At 44.2% G+C, this 22,315-nt stretch overlaps 2 protein-coding genes across 9 annotated transcripts in view; one reads left to right on the forward strand and one right to left on the reverse strand.

The window, feature by feature from the left end:
• The window catches only part of LOC149978954 (small G protein signaling modulator 3), a 28,258-nt gene extending 22,842 nt beyond the window's left edge, over window positions 1–5,416 (forward strand). For all 7 annotated transcript variants that reach the window (XM_090197056.1, XM_090197054.1, XM_090197051.1 and 4 more), the window contains exons 19-21: window positions 27–149; window positions 477–537; window positions 985–5,416. In XM_090197056.1, coding sequence (XP_090053182.1) covers window positions 27–149; window positions 477–537; window positions 985–1,068 — 268 coding nt within the window. In that variant the 3' untranslated portion in view covers window positions 1,069–5,416. The remainder of the gene's footprint in view (window positions 1–26; window positions 150–476; window positions 538–984) is intronic.
• Window positions 5,237–15,593, reverse strand: LOC110486776 (GTP-binding protein 1). Of its 2 annotated transcripts, XM_036941468.2 has the most exons (14): window positions 15,104–15,593; window positions 11,009–11,120; window positions 10,678–10,858; window positions 10,192–10,375; window positions 9,846–10,010; window positions 9,391–9,514; window positions 9,065–9,179; window positions 8,815–8,959; window positions 8,546–8,728; window positions 8,140–8,275; window positions 7,861–8,039; window positions 7,417–7,581; window positions 6,875–6,925; window positions 5,237–6,573 (listed from the first exon to the last, which is right to left on the reverse strand). In XM_036941468.2, the coding sequence occupies exons 1-14, from the start codon at window positions 15,299–15,301 to the stop codon at window positions 6,460–6,462; spliced, it is 2,052 nt and encodes a 683-aa protein (XP_036797363.2). In that variant the 5' UTR covers window positions 15,302–15,593; the 3' UTR covers window positions 5,237–6,459. The 2 variants fall into 2 exon arrangements, with proteins under 2 accessions (XP_036797363.2, XP_036797364.2); XM_036941469.2 differs by lacking the exon at window positions 6,875–6,925.
• Window positions 15,594–22,315: the final 6,722 nt, after the last annotated feature.

Genomic DNA, 22,315 nt, shown 5'->3' on the forward strand with positions numbered 1-22,315 from the left:
CTAACCACATCTCTCTCCCCCCACAGTGAGCAGGTGTTACACCTGTGGTTGGAGGTGTTGTGTTCCAGTATGCCTGCAGTGGAGAAGTGGTACCAGCCCTGGTCCTTCCTACGCAGCCCAGGATGGGTCCAGATCAAGTGTGAGCTCAGGTAAAAGATGGAGACAGATGTCCACGAGAGAGACAGAGTGGGAGAGATTAAGAGAGAATGAGAAGAGATTGGAACGAATGATTGAGAAATAAAACAAAGGAGAGATTGGAGTGAAACTGTGAGATCACAAGTGAGAATGAATGCGAGAGCGACGCACACAAGACGGTGCCAGCAGAATATTACAAGATTAAATCTCGCCATTCAAGCGTATTAACAGCTAGATTATTTTTGAAAGACTTAGAGGCCAGGATGAAGTGAAATGGATATAAAATGGTGTATGTGTGGAAAGGATGGTGGTGTGGTTTTAAAAAGGTGATGTTTCCTTAGGGTTCTCTCAAAGTTTGCCTTCAGTCTCTCTCAGGACTGTGAGCTGCCTGCCAAGAAAGAGGTATGTATGTGTGTAAAACACACACCCTGTGAACTCATACCTGTGTGTGGCTGAATTCTGCAAAACCATTCTCAAAGAAGGGGTTGCAGATGTGTTGGTTGACCATTACCTCTTTAGTTGGGATCTCTAGGGAAACTCTGATCTCTGGTCAATGTAGTTGGTCTAGTTACTCAACTATGGGTTTAGGGACTAGAATAGGAAACTAGAGTTATCTAAACAACAAGCTGTTCCTGGTTCAGTTGTTGGAGAACGTAGCTGGTGATGGCTAGTGATAGTAGAATAGTGAACATTGGGGAAAACCATCCCAATGCGCACACCTCACCCATAACCCTTTGACCTCCATTGTGGACATTTTAAACTGCACCCAGCAACTGCTGTTCCTTATACACTCCCTTTAAACAAACAGCCTCTTTCACTCTTTATCTCCCCCCCCCCCCCTCCCTCCAGGAGAAAGATCAGAGGCCACTGAAGGAAGGAGTCCAAGACATGTTGGTGAAGCATCATCTCTTCAGCTGGGACATCGATGGCTAGAAACACACACCCAAAGCCTGCAAAAAACTCCCCTGCCCAACACATGCTGTGTCTACCAGAGTGATCTTTCTGTTTCTTTCATATTGACTGCTATGTCAGAACCCACTACTAGTGTTTCCATCACTACCTCTCACTAGGAAGTATTGTAATGTTCAGACATTTGATCATCATTCTACAAACACATTGATATGCATCGTGGTTTCACTTCCTCGTCTCAACTAAACTGCATCCGAAGCCTTTCTACTGAGGATAGTACACTATAGGGGGCGCGTTCAGCAAGACGCAACTTTATGGAATGTTCAGATAGAAATAAGCATTGTAGAACAAACATGCCTCTGACATGTAGAATAAGGAATAACATCAGCTCTATTCATGGCATTTCTATCTGCAATGTTTGGCAACTTACCGTGGCCAGGTTATCATTTGAGACACCAAAATACTTTCCATGTCTATCAACGAATTACATTTACTTTCTGAGCTTGCTAACAAATCAAAGGTCTTTTGATGTGTCTATTAAGGAAGCAATTAGTATGTAACCAAGGTTGATAGTCCTCTCTGTCACCATGGCTGTTAGTTCTTGGGTGAAGCTACTGTGTATGTTGTCCACACCAGTGTTTCTGATACTTTAGATCAGGTGCAGAAGACTAGGAATATACAGAAAGTGCTGATTGTAGCATTCCTTAGGTACAGAGTAGTCACCTCTACTGTGCCATATGAAGTACTTCCTCAGACTCAAGGACTGGGGTGTATCACTAAGAACCAAACCGGGAGGAATGTACCTGAATTTGTCCCAGAGAAACTTGTTTTTGTTGTGAAACGTTTTGCTACAGTGGGCACTGATCTGATGTCGTAGTAGCACCTGTGTCCGTGTGTCCTGCTACCAGTATTGTAGTAGGATGTGCTGATTGAGAAGTGGAACGTACTCCTGTGTCCGTGTGTCCTGCTACCAGTACTGTAGTAGGATGTGCTGATTGAGAAGTGGAACGTACTCCTGTGTCCGTGTGTCCTGCTACCAGTACTGTAGTAGGATGTGCTGATTGAGAAGTGGAACCTACTCCTGTGTCCGTGTGTCCTGCTACCAGTACTGTAGTAGGATGTGCTGATTGAGAAGTGGAACGTACTCCTGTGTCCTGCTACCAGTACTGTAGTAGGATGTGCTGATTGAGAAGTGGAACCTACTCCTGTGTCCGTGTGTCCTGCTACCAGTACTGTAGTAGGATGTGCTGATTGAGAAGTGGAACGTACTCCTGTGTCCTGCTACCAGTACTGTAGTAGGATGTGCTGATTGAGAAGTGGAACGTACTCCTGTGTCCTGCTACCAGTACTGTAGTAGGATGTGCTGATTGAGAAGTGGAACGTACTCCTGTGTTCGTGTGTCCTGCTACCAGTACTGTAGTAGGATGTGCTGATTGAGAAGTGGAACGTACTCCTGTGTCCTGCTACCAGTACTGTAGTAGGATGTGCTGATTGAGAAGTGGAACCTACTCCTGTGTCCGTGTGTCCTGCTACCAGTACTGTAGTAGGATGTGCTGATTGAGAAGTGGAACGTACTCCTGTGTCCGTGTGTCCTGCTACCAGTACTGTAGTTGGAGGTGCTGATTGAGAAGTGGAACCTACTCCTGTGTCCTGCTACCAGTACTGTAGTAGGATGTGCTGATTGAGAAGTGGAACGTACTCCTGTGTCCTGCTACCAGTACTGTAGTAGGATGTGCTGATTGAGAAGTGGAACCTACTCCTGTGTCCGTGTGTCCTGCTACCAGTACTGTAGTAGGATGTGCTGATTGAGAAGTGGAACGTACTCCTGTGTCCGTGTGTCCTGCTACCAGTACTGTAGTAGGATGTGCTGATTGAGAAGTGGAACGTACTCCTGTGTCCGTGTGTCCTGCTACCAGTACTGTAGTAGGATGTGCTGATTGAGAAGTGGAACCTACTCCTGTGTCCGTGTGTCCTGCTACCAGTACTGTAGTAGGATGTGCTGATTGAGAAGTGGAACGTACTCCTGTGTCCGTGTGTCCTGCTACCAGTACTGTAGTTGGAGGTGCTGATTGAGAAGTGGAACGTACTCCTGTGTCCGTGTGTCCTGCTACCAGTACTGTAGTTGGAGGTGCTGATTGAGAAGTGGAACCTACTCCTGTGTCCTGCTACCAGTACTGTAGTAGGATGTGCTGATTGAGAAGTGGAACGTACTCCTGTGTCCGTGTGTCCTGCTACCAGTATTGTAGTAGGATGTGCTGATTGAGAAGTGGAACGTACTCCTGTGTCCGTGTGTCCTGCTACCAGTACTGTAGTAGGATGTGCTGATTGAGAAGTGGAACCTACTCCTGTGTCCGTGTGTCCTGCTACCAGTACTGTAGTTGGAGGTGCTGATTGAGAAGTGGAACGTACTCCTGTGTCCGTGTGTCCTGCTACCAGTACTGTAGTTGGAGGTGCTGATTGAGAAGTGGAACCTACTCCTGTGTCCTGCTACCAGTACTGTAGTAGGATGTGCTGATTGAGAAGTGGAACGTACTCCTGTGTCCTGCTACCAGTACTGTAGTAGGATGTGCTGATTGAGAAGTGGAACGTACTCCTGTGTCCTGCTACCAGTACTGTAGTTGGAGGTGCTGATTGAGAAGTGGAACCTACTCCTGTGTCCGTGTGTCCTGCTACCAGTACTGTAGTAGGATGTGCTGATTGAGAAGTGGAACGTACTCCTGTGTCCTGCTACCAGTACTGTAGTAGGATGTGCTGATTGAGAAGTGGAACCTACTCCTGTGTCCGTGTGTCCTGCTACCAGTACTGTAGTAGGATGTGCTGATTGAGAAGTGGAACGTACTCCTGTGTCCTGCTACCAGTACTGTAGTAGGATGTGCTGATTGAGAAGTGGAACGTACTCCTGTGTCCTGCTACCAGTACTGTAGTAGGATGTGCTGATTGAGAAGTGGAACGTACTCCTGTGTCCTGCTACCAGTACTGTAGTAGGATGTGCTGATTGAGAAGTGGAACCTACTCCTGTGTCCGTGTGTCCTGCTACCAGTACTGTAGTAGGATGTGCTGATTGAGAAGTGGAACGTACTCCTGTGTCCTGCTACCAGTACTGTAGTAGGATGTGCTGATTGAGAAGTGGAACGTACTCCTGTGTCCTGCTACCAGTACTGTAGTAGGATGTGCTGATTGAGAAGTGGAACGTACTCCTGTGTCCGTGTGTCCTGCTACCAGTACTGTCGTAGGATGTGCTGATTGAGAAGTGGAACGTACTCCTGTGTTCGTGTGTCCTGCTACCAGTACTGTAGTAGGATGTGCTGATTGAGAAGTGGAACGTACTCCTGTGTCCGTGTGTCCTGCTACCAGTACTGTAGTAGGATGTGCTGATTGAGAAGTGGAACCTACTCCTGTGTTCGTGTGTCCTGCTACCAGTACTGTAGTAGGATGTGCTGATTGAGAAGTGGAACCTACTCCTGTGTCCGTGTGTCCTGCTACCAGTACTGTAGTAGGATGTGCTGATTGAGAAGTGGAACGTACTCCTGTGTTCGTGTGTCCTGCTACCAGTATTGTAGTAGGAGGTGCTGATTGAGAAGTGGAACCTACTCCAACCACCCTGTCGATCTGTGTTGGTACCCAACAATCCCATTCTACTCTGCATTCCATCCACTATTGTCTCCAAATGTTTAGTGCCAACATGGCTCTCCGTTGTGGGCTACTAAACAGTGTATCTGTAGTAGTCACTTTGCTGACTGGGAAGAACTATGTAAACTTTTATTTCAGTTAATTTCTTTATATTACAATGGATGTGTCCATCCGCCATCGAACTAACCTCCATCTTGGTGTGTAATTACTGAAGAAAAGCCACTTGACTCACACATCACCTTGCAGTAATATTACACTATGTACATAAGAAAATAAACTCAATCTCCCTGTTGTGCTCTGATATTAAATGAAAGGTAGTGTATTTAACCATCAGAAAATGGTGGTATACTATCCCAGTAACTTGTATTCATTCCCCTCATCTTAACCCGTAGCAATGCTACCGTACCTATAGACTTCTGTCATACTGCACAGACAAATGGTATCAGTTCAGACTCACTAACCTCACTGAAACTATACACAACGTTAACCCTAATTTCAACCCTTATGCCTATAGTTTTCACTGTTTAAATATAAATTCATTTCATGTACAACAGTTGACCAATCAGAGATCAATAAAGCCTGTTTTTATTGGTGAATGTCAGAAGCAAACAGAATTCCACAACTATGTAAACAGTGATGGTCCAAACAGCACTGCAACTATTATTACAATCAATGTCTCACTGAAACAGTTGCTAATCAAGTGTACATTATATTCTTAAATAAACCTTATTTTCAGTGTAAATGGAATCATTTTAGACAGGACAAGTTGCCTTCAACTCCTCTCGCCTCCTGAAAAATGACGAACGTGGATAAATGACGACTCCTCTGCTCAGTAAAATTACAGGTGTGATCCCAAAATAAGTGTAAAGTGAAATGCATTTACTTGTGCGCATGTTTTTGTCAGACAACAGCTGATTCACAGGGGGTGTAGTATAGTTGTAAACTCTTCAAAGAGGAGGATACACATGACTGTCCTCCATGAAAGGTGGCTATCGAGGAGAGGAGGATATTTTTCCATTTCACCCACAAACACTCAATCCCTTTCTGGGCCATGGAGGACGGACTTGAGAAAGGGTGTGATGATAGTCAGACAAACCCTGGCTTTCCTTTCGGTCATAAATGGCCAATTAAACATCTTATCTACAATATTCCACTCATAATGAAGGCCCACTAAAATGTACCATTCACTATGTCAGTTGTGACCTTACTTCCTTTCATTAATCTTCACATTTTAGTATAAAATTAAATAGAAAACATGCTTCATTATGTCATATTGGGGGATTCTAGTGGTAAATAGGAAATGAGAGTAACTAGTATACCTGCTAAACAGTGAAACAATGAGCTATAGTGCATGGAGCTGGGTTACTCTACTGTAAGGGAATAGCTGCCCATGTGGCTTCGGGCCCATGATTAACTATACACAGTATTCCAGTGATTCTCACCGTAGACCCAATGAAAGAAGGCATATCAGGTTCATATACTGTAAATATAAGGATGCTTTCTAAACTAATCAGAGATAAGATGAGGAGAGTGAGGAGGCAGAGGTAACCATCTACAAGCACAGAGCTGGGAGCTGCTTTTCACCTAGACTTTCTCTGGTGTGAGTGATAAAGACACTTGATAAGGCGATAGATAGATAGCCGGGTGGGGAAAGGGACATTTTATGACCCCATTTTTTTTCGACAGGGGATTTTAGTGGAGTAGTTTTGGGAAGGGGGGGTAGTTGTCTGCTGAAACAGGTGGATGGAGGAAGTACTGTAGTTTGGGGGCTGAGAGGGGTGTCGTTTAGGAACCTCCTGTGCCTGCTGATGACGGGGCTGCTGTGGTGGAGCTGCTCTGGTTTGATTTGCCTTTATGTCTCTGCCCTCCTCGTCTCCTGCTCCCTCCTCCTGACTTTGTCTGTAGAGAACAGATCACAATCAGACAGACGGAGAACAGAAACAACTGGGTTAACAATGAGGTTACCATTCAAAATCACTTCCAGCTAAGACTGATGTTATCAAACTGAACTACATGCTGTGGACACATCTCTAGAAGATTCATGTTTGGTTCACATGAGGCATGCATTGTTTCAGGATATTTACAGAAGTTACTGGACAAGACTCATTTCCCACGCCTCAATTGTTACTCATTTGACCTAATTATCTTGTTTACCTGCCTGGTTCCCATTGTTTATCTTGCTCTGTTTATTTCTGTTTACCTTGCTCTCTTTGTTTCCCTCATTACTCTGAGGGTCATCCTCCCCCTCTGTCTGAGGAAGCAAGCAAAGCACCAACACAGAGAGAGGAGAAAGAGAGGAGGAATGGAGGGCAAATCAAGGATGTAGTAACGTTGTAATGCACAAAGAGGACGAAGAGCAAATGAACGTGGAAATTGAAAAGAATGCAGAGAATGAAACAGGGTGAGAGGAAAAGAGACAGGGTGGCAGGTGGAGTAATCAGTAAATGAGAATAGCGATGAAAAGGAAGGAAACAGTAGGGTGTGAAAACATGAAGAGGAGAAGAATAGTAGGAAAGGAGAGGTGTTAGGCAGATCAGACAGACACAGCTACAGAAGAAAACATTCTAGAAGCAGTAAAGCAAGTTAAGAGGAAAGCTTACGCACCACACACACAAGTTAAACACTTACACCTATTCAACTGCCCTGAAACTATTACTTTCACGACTCGACCTGCCATCTAACCATCCCCTCCACTCCCTTCATCCATCCTTTCAATTTGTTCCTTCACTTTCTCTCTCTCACCAGTTGTTGTGATTGGTGTGGACTGTCTGGTCGGGCTGTGCTCGCTTCGTCCTCATTGGCAGGCGTGGTTCCATCCTCTCTGCGGTACGGGGCCTTTTTCGTTGACTGCATTTTGATTTGCGGGGGTTTGAAGTTTGACGGCAGATTATTGGTCGACTGTAGCAGCTGTAAACACCCACCCACCAATAAGATTAATGCATGAGGGAAGTACTCTGCATGCAGGTACTCTGGTGTCTTTATGACCTTTCGTAAACCATTCAGAACCATTCATAAGCCTTTAAGTCCAGACCTTGGTTATGATACCCACAGCCTTGGTGTATCCCTCTGAACACCAGTCTACTCTCTGGTCTATGTGGAGGAACTCTGGGGTCTTCATGAGCATGATCCTTCATAAACACTTTCCAACCATTCATATACCCTTCATAAGCCTTTATAACCCCTGACCTTGGTGATGGTGCCCACAGCCTTGGTGCGTCCCTCTCTGAACACCAGTCTCTGGTCTGTGTGGAGGTACTCGGGGGTCTTGATGAAGCGGAAGTGGACCGATGCCTTGTCCCCTGTTCGTAGACAGTCTCTGTTCATGGTCAGGATAGTGGCTGTCTGCCTGATGCTGCCACAGTGCACTGCGAAGAGGGAGAAAGAGGAATGACGAGAGAAGGAGAGATATATAGTCAGACATGAGACAGCTGTGTGTGTGTGTGTGTGTGTGTGTGTGTGTCTCACCCATGGCCTGGTAGCGGGGTGATATCGTAGTTGGGTGGTGCAGAACCAGAATCTCAGCCATAAATTCCCATGATGCCTGTGGGTTTAACCTGGGGGACACCATCACCATGCCTTTCCTTATGGATGAACGCTTGATCTAAGGAGGGAGAGAGAGCGGGAGGGGAGGGAGAGGAGGGAGAGAGGGATGGGGAGGGGAGAGGAGGGAGAGAGAGAACATGGGGAGCGGGAAGGGAGGGGGTAGAGAGGTAGGGGGAGGGGAGAGAGGAGGGGAGAGAAACAGAGACTTGAGGTATTGACTCCTATTCATTGCAAAAAACATTCAGTTCAACTAAACATTTATCTATGCATCAGAAAAGTGTTGTAATACCAAACATCTCCAGCAGGGGACACTAAAGAGAAAACATACCTTTTTGAGGGCGAAGGAGGCAGTCTGTCCACCTCTCACCTCCTTGACTGGCATCCTCTTCCTGTGGATAGATTTGACTGCAATGGGGAGGAAACTGCCCAGTGGGTCTGGGCCTAACAACATTGTGTCATTCAGACGTATCAATCCACGTAAAGTAGTCCCTGAAACGACTGTGCCTACACCCTGACGGAGAAGGTAAACATGGTTAGAGAGGTGTGTGTGTGGCATCAATATGCATGTGTAGCAGCTGCTTTGTGTGTGTGACTAACCGGTACTGAGTAGGTGTCATCTATCTGGAACTCTGCAGGTTCGTCTTCTCTGTAGGAGGTTTTAGAAGACAGCAGGTTGAGGAACATCTTCAGCAGGTCCATGTTCTCTCCTGTCACATTGGAGATCTGGAAGATTGGACACATCCTACACACACAAACACACTGAATTATGGTCCCCTATAATTGAAGCAAAATCCAGTTTATAAAGAGTGTGTGATTGTGGCTACAAAGTGTGTGCCTTAACGTTTACCTCTCAGAGCTGAAGTTGGAGGCTGTGACGATGACGTCATCTTTGTTTTGGACCAGAACAGGGATCTTTCTGCAGCCTGGGGACTTTAGTAACCTCTGGAGCAGCTTTAACGTCTCTGTTACAATAACACAACCAGTAAAGTCAGGTTTTGTGATGACTGTCAATACTCATTACTAAATCTAAGAGAAAGCAGTATGGTGGGGTAGAGGGAATATAGTTTCACCTGTATAATTATTTCATATCAGTGCAGATGTGGGGAAGGAGTCCAGGAAAGGAAGCAGATTTAGACTTGAGATGCACCCAGAAAGAGAAAGAAAGGAACTGACCTTGTAGGATGTTGGCAGGACACATGTCTATCTTGGTGACCACTACGAACACAGGCACATTGAGGGCCAGGGCCAGACCTAGATGCTCCTTAGTCATCCCTACAATACCTGCATTACTGCCCACCTAGAGAGAGGATGGGAGAGAGACAGGGAGAGGGGGTAAAGAGAGTGAGGGGGGTAGAGAGAGTGAAGGGGGAGGGTAGAGAGCGCGAAGGGGGAGGGTAGAGAGAACGAGGGGGGGGGGGTAGAGAGAGCGAGGGGGGTGGGGGTAGAGAGAGCGAGGGGGGATGGAAGGAGGGAGAGAGCAAGGGAGGATGGAAGGAGGGAGAGAGCAAGGGAGGATGGAAGGAGGGAGAGAGAGACAAATAACATGGTGAAAGATTCATCATTGGTGCTGTTGATGGATAGTAAAGTCAGAAAAAGCACCAAGGCCCACACGCTACCCCCTCACTCACCATGAGCATGCAGAAGTCAGGCAGGTGTCCAGTCATTCCAAACACTGTGGTCTTGAGATACTTCTCATGTCCAGCTAGGTCTATGAAGGTGATGACCTTAGAGGACCTCTCACAGATCTTAGTCCAGTCTAGACTGCCACCATGGCTGTCTGGCTTATTCACCACCTAGGATACAGGGACAGAGATTACACACAACAACAACTTCATGTCTCCATCTATAAAACCAATTCATCAACACAATTATCAATGAAGCAGGCCTTACATTGTCATCTCTCAAGTGTCATGTCAATGTTATCCCAGTGTAATATCCATCACCTATAAGCCCCTCCTATGTCATCTCCCTCACCTGTCCCTTCTGGTCGAAGCCCAGGATGTCATTCCCCACACTGCTGGTCCTGCCACTCTCCATTTCGTGTTTGTGCCTGAAGAGTTTCTGGCGGGCGAACCCCCTGCCGTTGTCCAGTTCCCCGTGGGTCAACACCCCCAGCAGGGTGCTCTTACCTGCATCCACGTTACCCACCACTGCTACCCTGAGAGGGGAGGGGGGGGGGGAGAGGGGGAGGGAAGAGAGGGGAGGAGAGATTTGACATTTGGGACACAAGATCAGATGAAGATGAAGAGGAGAGGGATGAAAACAGAGTATTGCTCGTGTGTTGCTTTGACAACACTGGATTTCCCCCCTTTATGTCAACGTCCCCTTAAGCTTTTTTTAATTTAAATTGCATTTGAGAGACATGCTAGTCCTCGTCAGCCCAGGTCTAATGTCAAAACACGTCTAATTGTTGATCAGGTCAGCCTTTGACCCCTGACACTTGACCTTCCCCCAACTCACCTGACCTCCAAGAAGTCTTGATCACCCACGCGTCGGCGGATGAGGTAGTCGCGTACCTGCCCCCCAGCTTCGATACGCTCCCTCAGCAGGATCAGCTCTGACTCGGTCTGCTCACACAGGGACTGAACTGTGGCTACAGACGCCTCCATGTCTCCCTCATCCAGACCATAGTCACCTCCGTCTGATAGAAAGGGGTGAGGGTTGAGGGGGGTTTATCGGTGTAAAATGTCACTCGCTACAGTAAGTGACTGATTCTGTGAGCTAGTGAATGTAGGAGCAAATCAGTGCATACTGTATAGCCTCATTAAGTGAGTGAGTGAGGCTGACTTACCTGAGCCCATCCCAACAACGTAGATGGTCTCCCCACAACCCTCGTCCATCCTCTCCCGGAGTTGTCGTAGTAACGAGTCATACTGCTCTCCATTAGGGCTGACCAGGGCCACCTGACAGGGGAGGGAAGGAGAGACAGAAAATGGTTGATGTAGGCCTGGGTATCCTACAACATAGCCATGGTGGAAAGCCTACACATACAGTGCCTTGCGAAAGTATTTGGCCCCCTTGAACTTTGCGACCTTTTGCCACATTTCAGGCTTCAAACATAAAGATATAAAACTGTATTTTTTTGTGAAGAATCAACAACAAGTGGGACACAATCATGAAGTGGAACGACATTTATTGGATATTTCAAACTTTTTTAACAAATCACAAACTGAAAAATTGGGCGTGCAAAATTATTCAGCCCCCTTAAGTTAATACTTTGTAGCGCCACCTTTTGCTGCGATTACAGCTGTAAGTCGCTTGGGGTATGTCTCTATCAGTTTTGCACATCGAGAGACTGACATTTTTTCCCATTCCTCCTTGCAAAACAGCTCGAGCTCAGTGAGGTTGGATGGAGAGCATTTGTGAACAGCAGTTTTCAGTTCTTTCCACAGATTCTCGATTGGATTCAGGTCTGGACTTTGACTTGGCCATTCTAACACCTGGATATGTTTATTTTTGAACCATTCCATTGTAGATTTTGCTTTATGTTTTGGATCATTGTCTTGTTGGAAGACAAATCTCCGTCCCAGTCTCAGGTCTTTTGCAGACTCCATCAGGTTTTCTTCCAGAATGGTCCTGTATTTGGCTCCATCCATCTTCCCATCAATTTTAACCATCTTCCCTGTCCCTGCTGAAGAAAAGCAGGCCCAAACCATGATGCTGCCACCACCATGTTTGACAGTGGGGATGGTGTGTTCAGGGTGATGAGCTGTGTTGCTTTTACGCCAAAAATTGTTGCCAAAAAGTTCAATTTTGGTTTCATCTGACCAGAGCACCTTCTTCCACATGTTTAGTGTGTCTCCCAGGTGGCTTGTGGCAAACTTTAAACAACACTTTTTATGGATATCTTTAAGAAATGGCTTTCTTCTTGCCACTCTTCCATAAAGGCCAGATTTGTGCAATATACAACTGATTGTTGTCCTATGGACAGAGTCTCCCACCTCAGCTGTAGATCTCTGCAGTTCATCCAGAGTGATCATGGGCCTCTTGGCTGCATCTCTGATCAGTCTTCTCCTTGTATGAGCTGAAAGTTTAGAGGGACAGCCAGGTCTTGGTAGATTTGCAGTGGTCTGATACTCCTTCCATTTCAATATTATCGCTTGCACAGTGCTCCTTGGGATGTTTAAAGCTTGGGAAATATTTTTGTATCCAAATCCGGCTTTAAACTTCTTCACAACAGTATCTCGGACCTGCCTGGTGTGTTCCTTGTTCTTCATGATGCTCTCTGCGCTTTTAACGGACCTCTGAGACTATCACAGTGCAGGTGCATTTATACGGAGACTTGATTACACACAGGTGGATTGTATTTATCATCATTAGTCATTTAGGTCAACATTGGATCATTCAGAGATCCTCACTGAACTTCTGGAGAGGGTTTTGCACGCCCAATTTTTCAGTTTTTGATTTGTTAAAAAAGTTTGAAAGATCCAATAAATGTCGTTCCACTTCATGATTGTGTCCCACTTGTTGTTGATTCTTCACAAAAAAATACAGTTTTATATCTTTATGTTTGAAGCCTGAAATGTGGCAAAAGGTCGCAAAGTTCAAGGGGGCCGAATACTTTCGCAAGGCACTGTATTTCCATTGATATAGGCCTAATTGTACTTTATCAAAAGCTATAGGGCTATTCATCTTGTATCGTCCTCTATCTGGGTAGAGTTGTGAATGCTACACCATTTCTGTGAAAAATGGATTATTCATCTCGTCTAAAAACATTTGACTATCTGGGTACTCAGATTTGGCTGTAGATTTACCTTACAAGCTTGCTTTCAGTCCAAATCAATCTCTATACAATGTTCTCAGCTTAGGGAACCCTGATAAAGACAATCTAGAGTTGTGAATTCCCCACTTTTTATGTGAAAATAGATTAATCTAAACAGTGAGCGAGTTCGTTTTGCATCACTCGGGCCCCGGTGGGCGGGGTTTGCACATTTAAGACCATTCCATTGGTCCTACACTGAAATCTCTACCCACCCAGAGCACCCAGCCACGGAAAAAGAAATCGCCCAATCAAAAGCAGGTGAACTTGCCTGACAGCTTTCTGTTACCGAGTGTTGCATCAGAAGAAGACTTATTTGGCTTTTTCGAGACATACATTGATGGCAGATTTTTAAATCATCATAGTGGTTTCATAATAATGACTTAAAGTCATTATTACTCAAAGCTGCAGGCTAAAGTTAAATCTAGACTTGGTTTCCTCTATCATAATCGCTCCTCTTTCACCCCAGCTGCCAATCTAACCCTGATTCAGATGACCATCCTTCCCATACTAGATTACAGAGACATAATTTATAGATCGGCAGGTAAGGGTGCTCTCGAGCGGCTAGATGTTCTTTACCATTCGTCCATCAGATTTGCCACCAATGCTCCTTATAAGACATCACTGCACTCTATACTCCTCTGTAAAATGGTCATCTCTGTATACCCATCGCAAGGCCCACTGATTGATGCTTATTTATAAAACCCTCTGAGACCTCACACCTCCCTATCTGAGATATCTACTGCAGCCCTCATCCTCCACATACAACACCCGTTCTGCCAGTCACATTCTGTTAAAGGTACCCAATGTAAACACATCCCTGGGTCGCTCCTCTTTTCAGTTCCCTGCAGCTAGCGACTGGAACGAGCTGGAATACTCAATCTGGACAGTTTAATCTCAATCTCTTCATTCAAAGACTCAATCATGGACACTCTTACTGACAGTTGTGGCTGCTTTGTGTGATGTATTGTTGTCTCTACCTTCTTGCCCTTTGTGCTGTTTTCTGCCCAATAATGTTTGGACCATATTTTGTGCTGCTACCATGTTGTGTTGCTACCATGCTGTTGTCATGTTGTGTTGCTACCATGTCGTGTTGCTAGCATGCTGTTGTCATGTTGTGTTGCTAGCATGCGGCGTTGTCATGTGTTGCTGCCTTGCTATGTTGTTGTCTTAGGTCTCTCTTTATGTAGTGTTGTCTGTGTTTTGTCCCATATTTATATTTGATTTATTTTTTATCCCAACCCCCATCCCTGCACAGGGGTAGGCCATCATTGTAAATAAGAATTTGTTCTTAACTGACTTGCCTAGTTAAATAAAGTTTCATAAAAAATAAACACACACACACCTAGCCTATTTGTTCTGTAGTATTGACACCAAAAAGTCCTAGAAGTATTGCATCTTTCTGTTTATTCTAGTTAATTTCTCTCTGTTGATACTGATCTTGATATGGATGAGTGCCAAAGATGGAGGGAGATGAGTTTCCTGTCAGTCAACAACACACTGATCATTGTTCAGCTCTGTAAATTGAGCCTGGCCCATTTGACAGAAACACTTCCTTCTGACACACACCATTTCCCTATTGCCCTGTGTTTCATCAGGCCAAGTGGTGGCACAGTATGTATAAGGACTCATCAACCAGAGAAAGAGAGTCATGCCAATGGCTGTGGTTTGTGAGTCACACTGCTGCTGGAGTGTCCTCTCTCTAGCCAGTAGTTACATCAGCCATAACACATTCAAGACCCATTCAAACCACATCTGATATGCTTGCTAAAGCCTCTTAAGGATCCGCACCTTTATTTCAATTTTCTTGTTACTTACAACCTTCATGCTAATTGCATTAGCCTACGTTAGCTCAACCAAAGCTTAAGGTGACAGAGTCAGTAGGACATTTAAAACCACAAACTTTTGCCACAAATATAGTTCTGAACTTTTAGATATGCAATTCTGCATAACATTTTAAGCAAGATGGGCACTCAGCTAGATTGATTAGTATATAGCGCAATCGTTATTCTAACTAGCTAACTTAGCTTGCAATACAGCAGCCAGAATGACAGCAAGTTTAGGCATAATAAATGCCAATTTGAAGATGATAAACACAGCCCCGACTAGCGCGGCCTAGCTAACTACCTTGCTAGTGAAGTCAATACCGAGATCCCCGGTCTCGCCGTTGAAGAGGTCGCCGTCCTCGAGGCACTCTTCCCCGGCGTCATGATCTCCACAACCTCCTCCATCCGGAGCGAAAATGCTCGCGGGCATCAGAGCGTCTGCGAGGACTGGTATGGAATTTGGGCTTATATTCGGCTCGTGTGCAGCCAACGATGCCATTATGTCAGCTTTGCAGTAACGATTGCTATATTGTCTTCTTGCTGTCTCTTGTGTTGATTATTATGACAGCTAGCTAGCTTCAGACCACTAAACAGCTGATATATGTGCAGTTATTACACAGAACTGAGAAACAAAGCAATTGTATGATACAGGCAGAATACAACAATTATCTCGTACGTTTTGGCTATCTGCTTTCTGTGTAGCTAGCAAAAAAATATATGTTTACAATCCTCCAAGTGGCAACAGAAAATTGCGGTGACGTAAATTAAAAAACATAAGGGGGTTGGTTCATAGTGTTTTTTTGCTGACACACCTTCTTATCAAAAATCTAACCAATTGCGCGCCGAATATCCAAATAATATTCCAGAATAAACCAATCAGAGCAAGTGAGTGCTTCACATATAATTAGAAAAAAACGTCCAGCGTGGTTAAAATATCGGCGTGGTTGATATCAGCAATGCGTCAACTCATTGTATCAGGATTGGTTCCTGCTCATTCATTGAATAAAGATAAAGTCGCTTTAACGGAATGATGCAAAGAGGTGCAAAACATGCCTGACATGCCTAACGTTATTCCCAAACAAGCCATAGGTCAATTGTAACCAAGTAATAACCAGTCATCGAGGGGAAATCTGCATACAGGGGAGACTTCCTTGTGAGATGCCAATGTGATATTTTGATGATAAAGTGGAAACAGCAAGAGCTGTGACGTAGTTAGCTTAGCATTTGATGATTCTGATGGGACATTGGTATAAACAGACCACGAAGCTATAATGTAGCCTGCCAGCGAGTCAGCCAGTGTGCAATCATGGGGCAGGCACACTACCAACTGTGACACAAAGGCATAGACCTCTTGGCAGCGGCCGTAGTAACGTTAGTCTATGACACATATAGATAATGAGTGAGCGTAATGTTTACTGTTCATTTTTGTTTATTTCACTTTTGTTTATTTTCTACTTCACTTGCTTTGGCAATGTTAACATATGTTTCCCATGCCAATAAAGCCCGTTGAATTGAAATGAGTGAGTTTCATACAGGAAGGTACTGGGGCTAAATACAGTCCAGGGAGGTTTCATACCCAAGATAATATTTTTTCCATGGAAATTAAATACAATTTTCTCCCTACTCAAGTCTATCTACTTAATATGATTTAGTAATGATCAGTGCCGCTCAGTCTGACTGACTGATATGTAGGCTAGATGATGGCCTATGATGTGTATGTTGGCAACGATTTCCTTTTTAATTCGGCACATTTGCTTTTACTTTTTAACTCTACATTTTTAGGAAAGGGCTCGTTTCACGGTAAAGTCTGCACCTGTTGTATTCGGCGCGAGTGGTAAATAAAATGTGATGTGAACTTGGCATATATTGTAGGCCGATATTATGGTTTCTGTTGCAAGTGTACTACCCAGTGACAACACACGAGAGCAGTATAGATGAGGGAGGAATGGTTTATGTGGATAACGTTAATCAGATGCCATGTGCACAGTTTCCAGTAACTGGGTGTGCCCAAGCCTGAGAAATAGTGTGCTGGTGACCAACATAGATATTACGAATGATAGTGGGCAAATCCCCCAACCGACAAGGTGAATCATTTGTCGATGTGCCCATGAGCAAGGCACTTAACCGTAACTGCCCCATGGTCGCTCGCCACTGATAATGGCAGACCCTGGCCATGACCCCACTCTCCGAGGGTTTCTCAGGAAGAGAAGGATATGCAAAAAAACACATTTCCAATAACCACATGTGTAAAATACACACTTGTACATGACAAATATAAGCAGAAACCAAATTATTATAATAAAATGATGTTGTGTAAAGATCTGTTGGACTACTTTACGTGACTGGAACATTGTCCTCTATATCTAACCCAGTGTACAGTTTGCTGTAGAAGAAGTATCAGTTATGCAGCTGTTTCCTCTGTCCATCCAGCTCTGGTTTCTGTGTTGTAATTGAGTCTTATGACTGTCTCAAGACCAGCCCAGGGGAACTGAGTCTGTGCTACACATTGAACTCTTACACCACATTTAGCAACACACAATGTCATCTGAATTTGGCCTGATACTGTGCTGGTATGTGGGTATGTGTGCATGAAACCACAGAACCATAGAATGATCATGGAAAACGTCTAATTCTCTGGAGGGTGTGTGTGCTACTGAATGGAGGATATGTTTTTTGTAAACAGTAGCAATGCAGTCCAAAGTATATTAAATGTGGGCTATCCTGACTTCAGTAGCAATGCGGTCCAAAGTATGTTAAATGTGGGCTATCCTCACTTCCCACAGCTGTGCATCGCCTCATTATTCCCCACTAATTGTGTTCTATTACATCATCATCATGGCTCATGTAGGCTTCCCCCATGTTCCTAGAGAACAGGGACAGCTTGGCCTTGGCAGAATAACACTTCAAGAACAGCTCCTCGATTACAGATGATGAGATGCTGATCTATCGGCCTCCATCTCCAAATTCACAGAAAAGCCACATCCTGTGCCACAGCCTACTGTTGTTTGTCACTGCTTATCTTGGAGTTCCTTTTAGGTAACCACTGTGTCTTCGGTGTTACAGATAAGGATTAGATTTGACTGTATCTTAGGCTAGGTTGAGGAGTGATATTGCAATGAGGAGGAGTTGAAGACAATGTTTCCAGTTCAGAGTATTGATTAACTAACTAAAAAAGCATAGCACAAAGACACTGGAGCATATTGGGGATAGTATCGAGATATGGAATAGATTTTAAGGCCGATATGTATGGTTGTGTGATACAAGTTGTGGTTTTTAGTCAGGTCACGCACAACAAAAGGGTAATGCAAAATAATTGGGCCACCCCATAGTTGGGTTGGTTATTTCTAGCAACAAAATGGGCGTGTGCCCAATCATAGCCGCGATAAGTAATTTGGGGTGGGGGTGCTGCAATTTTTGGGCCAGTATATCGGTCCGCTAATACAGAACTAGTAAGGGCCCAGCACACTACTTTTGTGAAAAAACTAAATGTATTTGAGAGTTTACCAGCATTTGTATCTTGAGTCTGATAATTATCTGCACAAAACAGTTGATCTGAAAATAGTTGCTTGATGTAGTGAGCGCATACATTTTCATAGTGGCCCCCTGTGGGAATCAAACCCACAACCCTGGCATTGCAAGGGCCGTGCTCTACCAACTGAGGCACATTATCACATCACATAATCACAAACCCCTTGATTTCTCGATGTACTCAATTACTGTATTGTGCATTTTCTTCTTCGTGTTTATGGAAAGTCTACAGGTACAAACCTAGATGACCAGCCTAGGTACAATACAGTCATGTACATTTACATTAAGTGGTCTGTAAGGATGTTAAATTAATATTGCACAAAAAAGTGGTAATTTGATCAAGAAAAATATTTTATTTGATGTGAATGTTTTGTGTCTTTGCCCATAACTCTGCACCTTTTTGATGTCAATGTTTGAGAACAGGGTTTAGCTCTTTCTGGACTCCATTAGAATGACATCACAGAGAAAGGGTTTAGCTCTTTCTGGATTCCATTAGAATGACATTACAGAGACAGGGTTTAGCTCTTTCTGGACTCCATTAGAATGACATCACAGAGAAAGGGTTTAGCTCTTTCTGGACTCCATTAGAATGACATCACAGAGAAAGGGTTTAGCTCTTTCTGGACTCCATTAGAATGACATCACAGAGAAAGGGTTTAGCTCTTTCTGGACTCCATTAGAATGACATCACAGAGAAAGGGTTTAGCTCTTTCTGGACTCCATTAGAATGACATCACAGAGAAAGGGTTTAGCTCTTTCTGGACTCCATTAGAATGACATCACAGAGAAAGGGTTTAGCTCTTTCTGGACTCCATTAGAATGACATCACAGAGAAAGGGTTTAGCTCTTTCTGGACTCCATTAGAATGACATCACAGAGAAAGGGTTTAGCTCTTTCTGGACTCCATTAGAATGACATCACAGAGAAAGGGTTTAGCTCTTTCTGGACTCCATTAGAATGACATCACAGAGAAAGGGTTTAGCTCTTTCTGGACTCCATTAGAATGACATCACAGAGAAAGGGTTTAGCTCTTTCTGGACTCCATTAGAATGACATCACAGAGAAGAGGAAAAGACTGGGCAACAACTCTTACAATTCCAACTATTGAAACCTGCAAGATCCTGTTCTTAATTATACAACTACCTTTCTTCAGCAAAGCAGAGATGCTGAAATTTTTTTGGGGCCCCCACTACAGACATCTATATCAGTCCGATAATACTAGTAAAGGCCCAGTGCTGTCACGCCCTGACCGTGGAGATCCTTTTATTCTCTATGTTTGTTTGGTCAGGGTGTGACTCGGGTGGGAAACTCTATGTTCTGTGTTTCTATGTTTTGGCCGGGTATGGTTCTCAATCAGGGACAGCTGTCTATCGTTGTCTCTGATTGGGAATCATACTTAGGCAGCCTTTTTTCCTTTTGTATTTGTGGGAAGTTGTCTTTGTTAGTGGCCTGTATAGCCCTAGTAAGCTTCGCGGTCAGTTTTGTTGTTTATTGTTTTGTTGGCGACATTTATAATAAAGAAAACTGTACGCTCACCACGCTGCACCTTGGTCCGGTCATTTCCACGAACTACGGCGATCGTGACAAGTGCACTACTTTTATGAAAAAAATATTAGATTTTTCAGGGGGTGCTGCAGCACCCTCAGCACCCCTACTTTCCATGGCTATGAGTGTAAATATGGGGCAAAACAGACAAGGTTGGATTAGATTGTTGACAACATGTAAACTATGTTTAATCTCCAATGTTTATTGAAAACAAATACATTTGTACAATGAACAATTGCTGTCTCTCAAATACATTGTTACAGTTGTTAGCCAGCTAGCCATTTATTTGCCACATTAGCACAGACATGACATCAGTCAAAAAAACTCAAAACAACATAAAACTAGCCTACGATTCCCCATACGGCAATTTCTTGTCATTATCACTAGTTCTGTGATCTGATCTGGCCAATCAGAATCACAACAACTCATTGACCTCTGCCCCATTGAAGCTTGCACATCATTTTTGTGACATTGTCTGTTAAATGGTCCATGTTGCCACAAACACTCAACTAATACTGAGGTAAAACAAGCTGCTTATATACCAGGAAGGGAGAGGAATGGTGATTAGCAGTGAGTTCAGAGGTAAGTTCTGTTCGCTTGAACGTTTGCTACATTGTGGAACAGTTAGCTTGATGCCTACAGTGAAAAGCCTACAAGAGGAATATCCTCTGTGTGGACACGTTTTCATATTGTATTGGACTAAGATGAGAAGAACTTTGGAGTGGCCAAATGCAGGCTGCTGTGAAACTCACTATTCAGGTAGATTGCAATTTTGGAACTTACATTTATTTATTTTTGTATTTGTAATTTGTTTTATTGTTATTGTGTATCATGGTTATTATTGTTAGCCTATTTATTAATAAAAATAAGTTATTTAAATATGCCAAATTTTGACATTTTCATTGGCTAAATTTAGTTGGATCTGTCTTTTTAATTGTGTGATCCGTATTTAGTTAAAGATAGATTATGAGTAGGCCTGTTGTAAAATAAACAACAGTAGGCTATTGCTGTCATGTGTTGGGTATGGTAGGCACTAGCGTTTTGGGGTAATTGCTGCAATATAGCCTGTTCAAAACATTTGTGGTGTCATGACTCTCCTGTGAGGATCTGAAGGATCAGGTTACAGTGGGTCCGCTCTACAGCTCCCTCTCTCTCCCACAGAGGTGGAGGGGCCGCTCTACAGCTCCCTCTCTCTCCCACAGAGGTGGAGGGGTCCGCTCTACAGCTCCCTCTCTCTCCCACAGAGGTGGAGGGGTCCGCTCTACAGCTCCCTCTCTCTCCCACAGAGGTGGAGGGGCCGCTCTACAGCTCCCTCTCTCTCCCACAGAGGTGGAGGGGTCCGCTCTACAGCTCCCTCTCTCTCCCACAGAGGTGGAGGGGTCCGCTCTACAGCTCCCTCTCTCTCCCACAGAGGTAGAGGGGGCCGCTTTATGGCGGTCGTAAAGTACTCTGCTTCTGGGCTCTGTAGTATCGAGATTGGAATGTCTGTGGAACACAGAGAGACACTTGGTCATAAAAAGGTTGAATAATTCAACAGTATTTCTGTATTCCAAGCAGTTGGAGTGGTCCGTGGACACTTAAGGACAGTCATGTCTAGTTTGTTTCATTTGTTGACCTCATGAAGGACAGGAGACACATATTACTGTTTCTTTGTTTGTAAACACTTCTCAATTATGGGGGATGCATCTGAATATTGTATAAAATAAATGATTGAGTATAGAAATCCTTTTGGAAAGATAACAATGTGATCTTAGTCTTCTAAATGAGTATTGTTTTTCATAGTAACTTAGGATCAGTCAGTGGCCACGCCCCCATGAGCACAGACATTACATGGCGTCATGGAACACCCCCTTTTCTACTAAGTATAAAACCCACTTCCGACAAAATTTACATTAGACCAGAAAACATGGAGCTGCCGCTACATGCTGAAATGGTTGGCAACTTTACCAAAGGACAAGGCCAGAGAACGTGGAGATCATCCCCATGCTGAAATGGTTAAGAAATCTACAAACTAAAGACCCATTATTCAGGCTGCAGCTGTTTAAATTCTTTAGTCTGGTAAACACAACCGGTCGAACGACCAAATGGTACTCTGACATATCCATTATAACAAACTACAACTACGAAAGACTTTGATCTCTGGTGGACCATCCAGAGACTTTCTGTCGATTGACTATCCAGCAGACAGACCGGCATCGCAGAAAGGGACAACAAAGGCATACACTCATAAATATGTGAATTGCAATTTACTTTCAAATGAGCGGTTGTTCATGTTCAAAATATAAGCATTCCCATGAGTGTAGTGTAGTCGACGTAGGTACACTCTGAGTTTCCCGCTCTTGAGCTGGCCCCACCCCTTTCCTTTGTCTACCAAGCCATCATATTGGCATAGCCCACTAGGGACTTTTCAGTGTATCATGTCAGTGTATATCAAACCATG

The sequence above is a fragment of the Oncorhynchus mykiss genome, chromosome 13, assembly GCF_057628025.1.
Source record: "Oncorhynchus mykiss isolate SJ-2025 chromosome 13, ASM5762802v1, whole genome shotgun sequence".
Lineage (NCBI taxonomy): Eukaryota > Metazoa > Chordata > Actinopteri > Salmoniformes > Salmonidae > Oncorhynchus > Oncorhynchus mykiss.

What these genes read in the sequence shown, in the direction of transcription:
- LOC110486776 (XM_036941468.2), bottom strand. Translation starts at nt 15,301, where the DNA reads ATGGCATCGTTGGCTGCACACGAGCCGAATATAAGCCCAAATTCCATA. An exon ending in GCTTCGACCAGAAGGGACAG is followed by an intron (nt 10,011 to 10,191) that starts GTGAGGGAGATG and finishes CCTGTATCCTAG; the next exon opens with GTGGTGAATAAGCCAGACAG. An exon ending in CCTCCTTCGCCCTCAAAAAG is followed by an intron (nt 8,276 to 8,545) that starts GTATGTTTTCTC and finishes CTCCCTCCTTAG; the next exon opens with ATCAAGCGTTCATCCATAAG.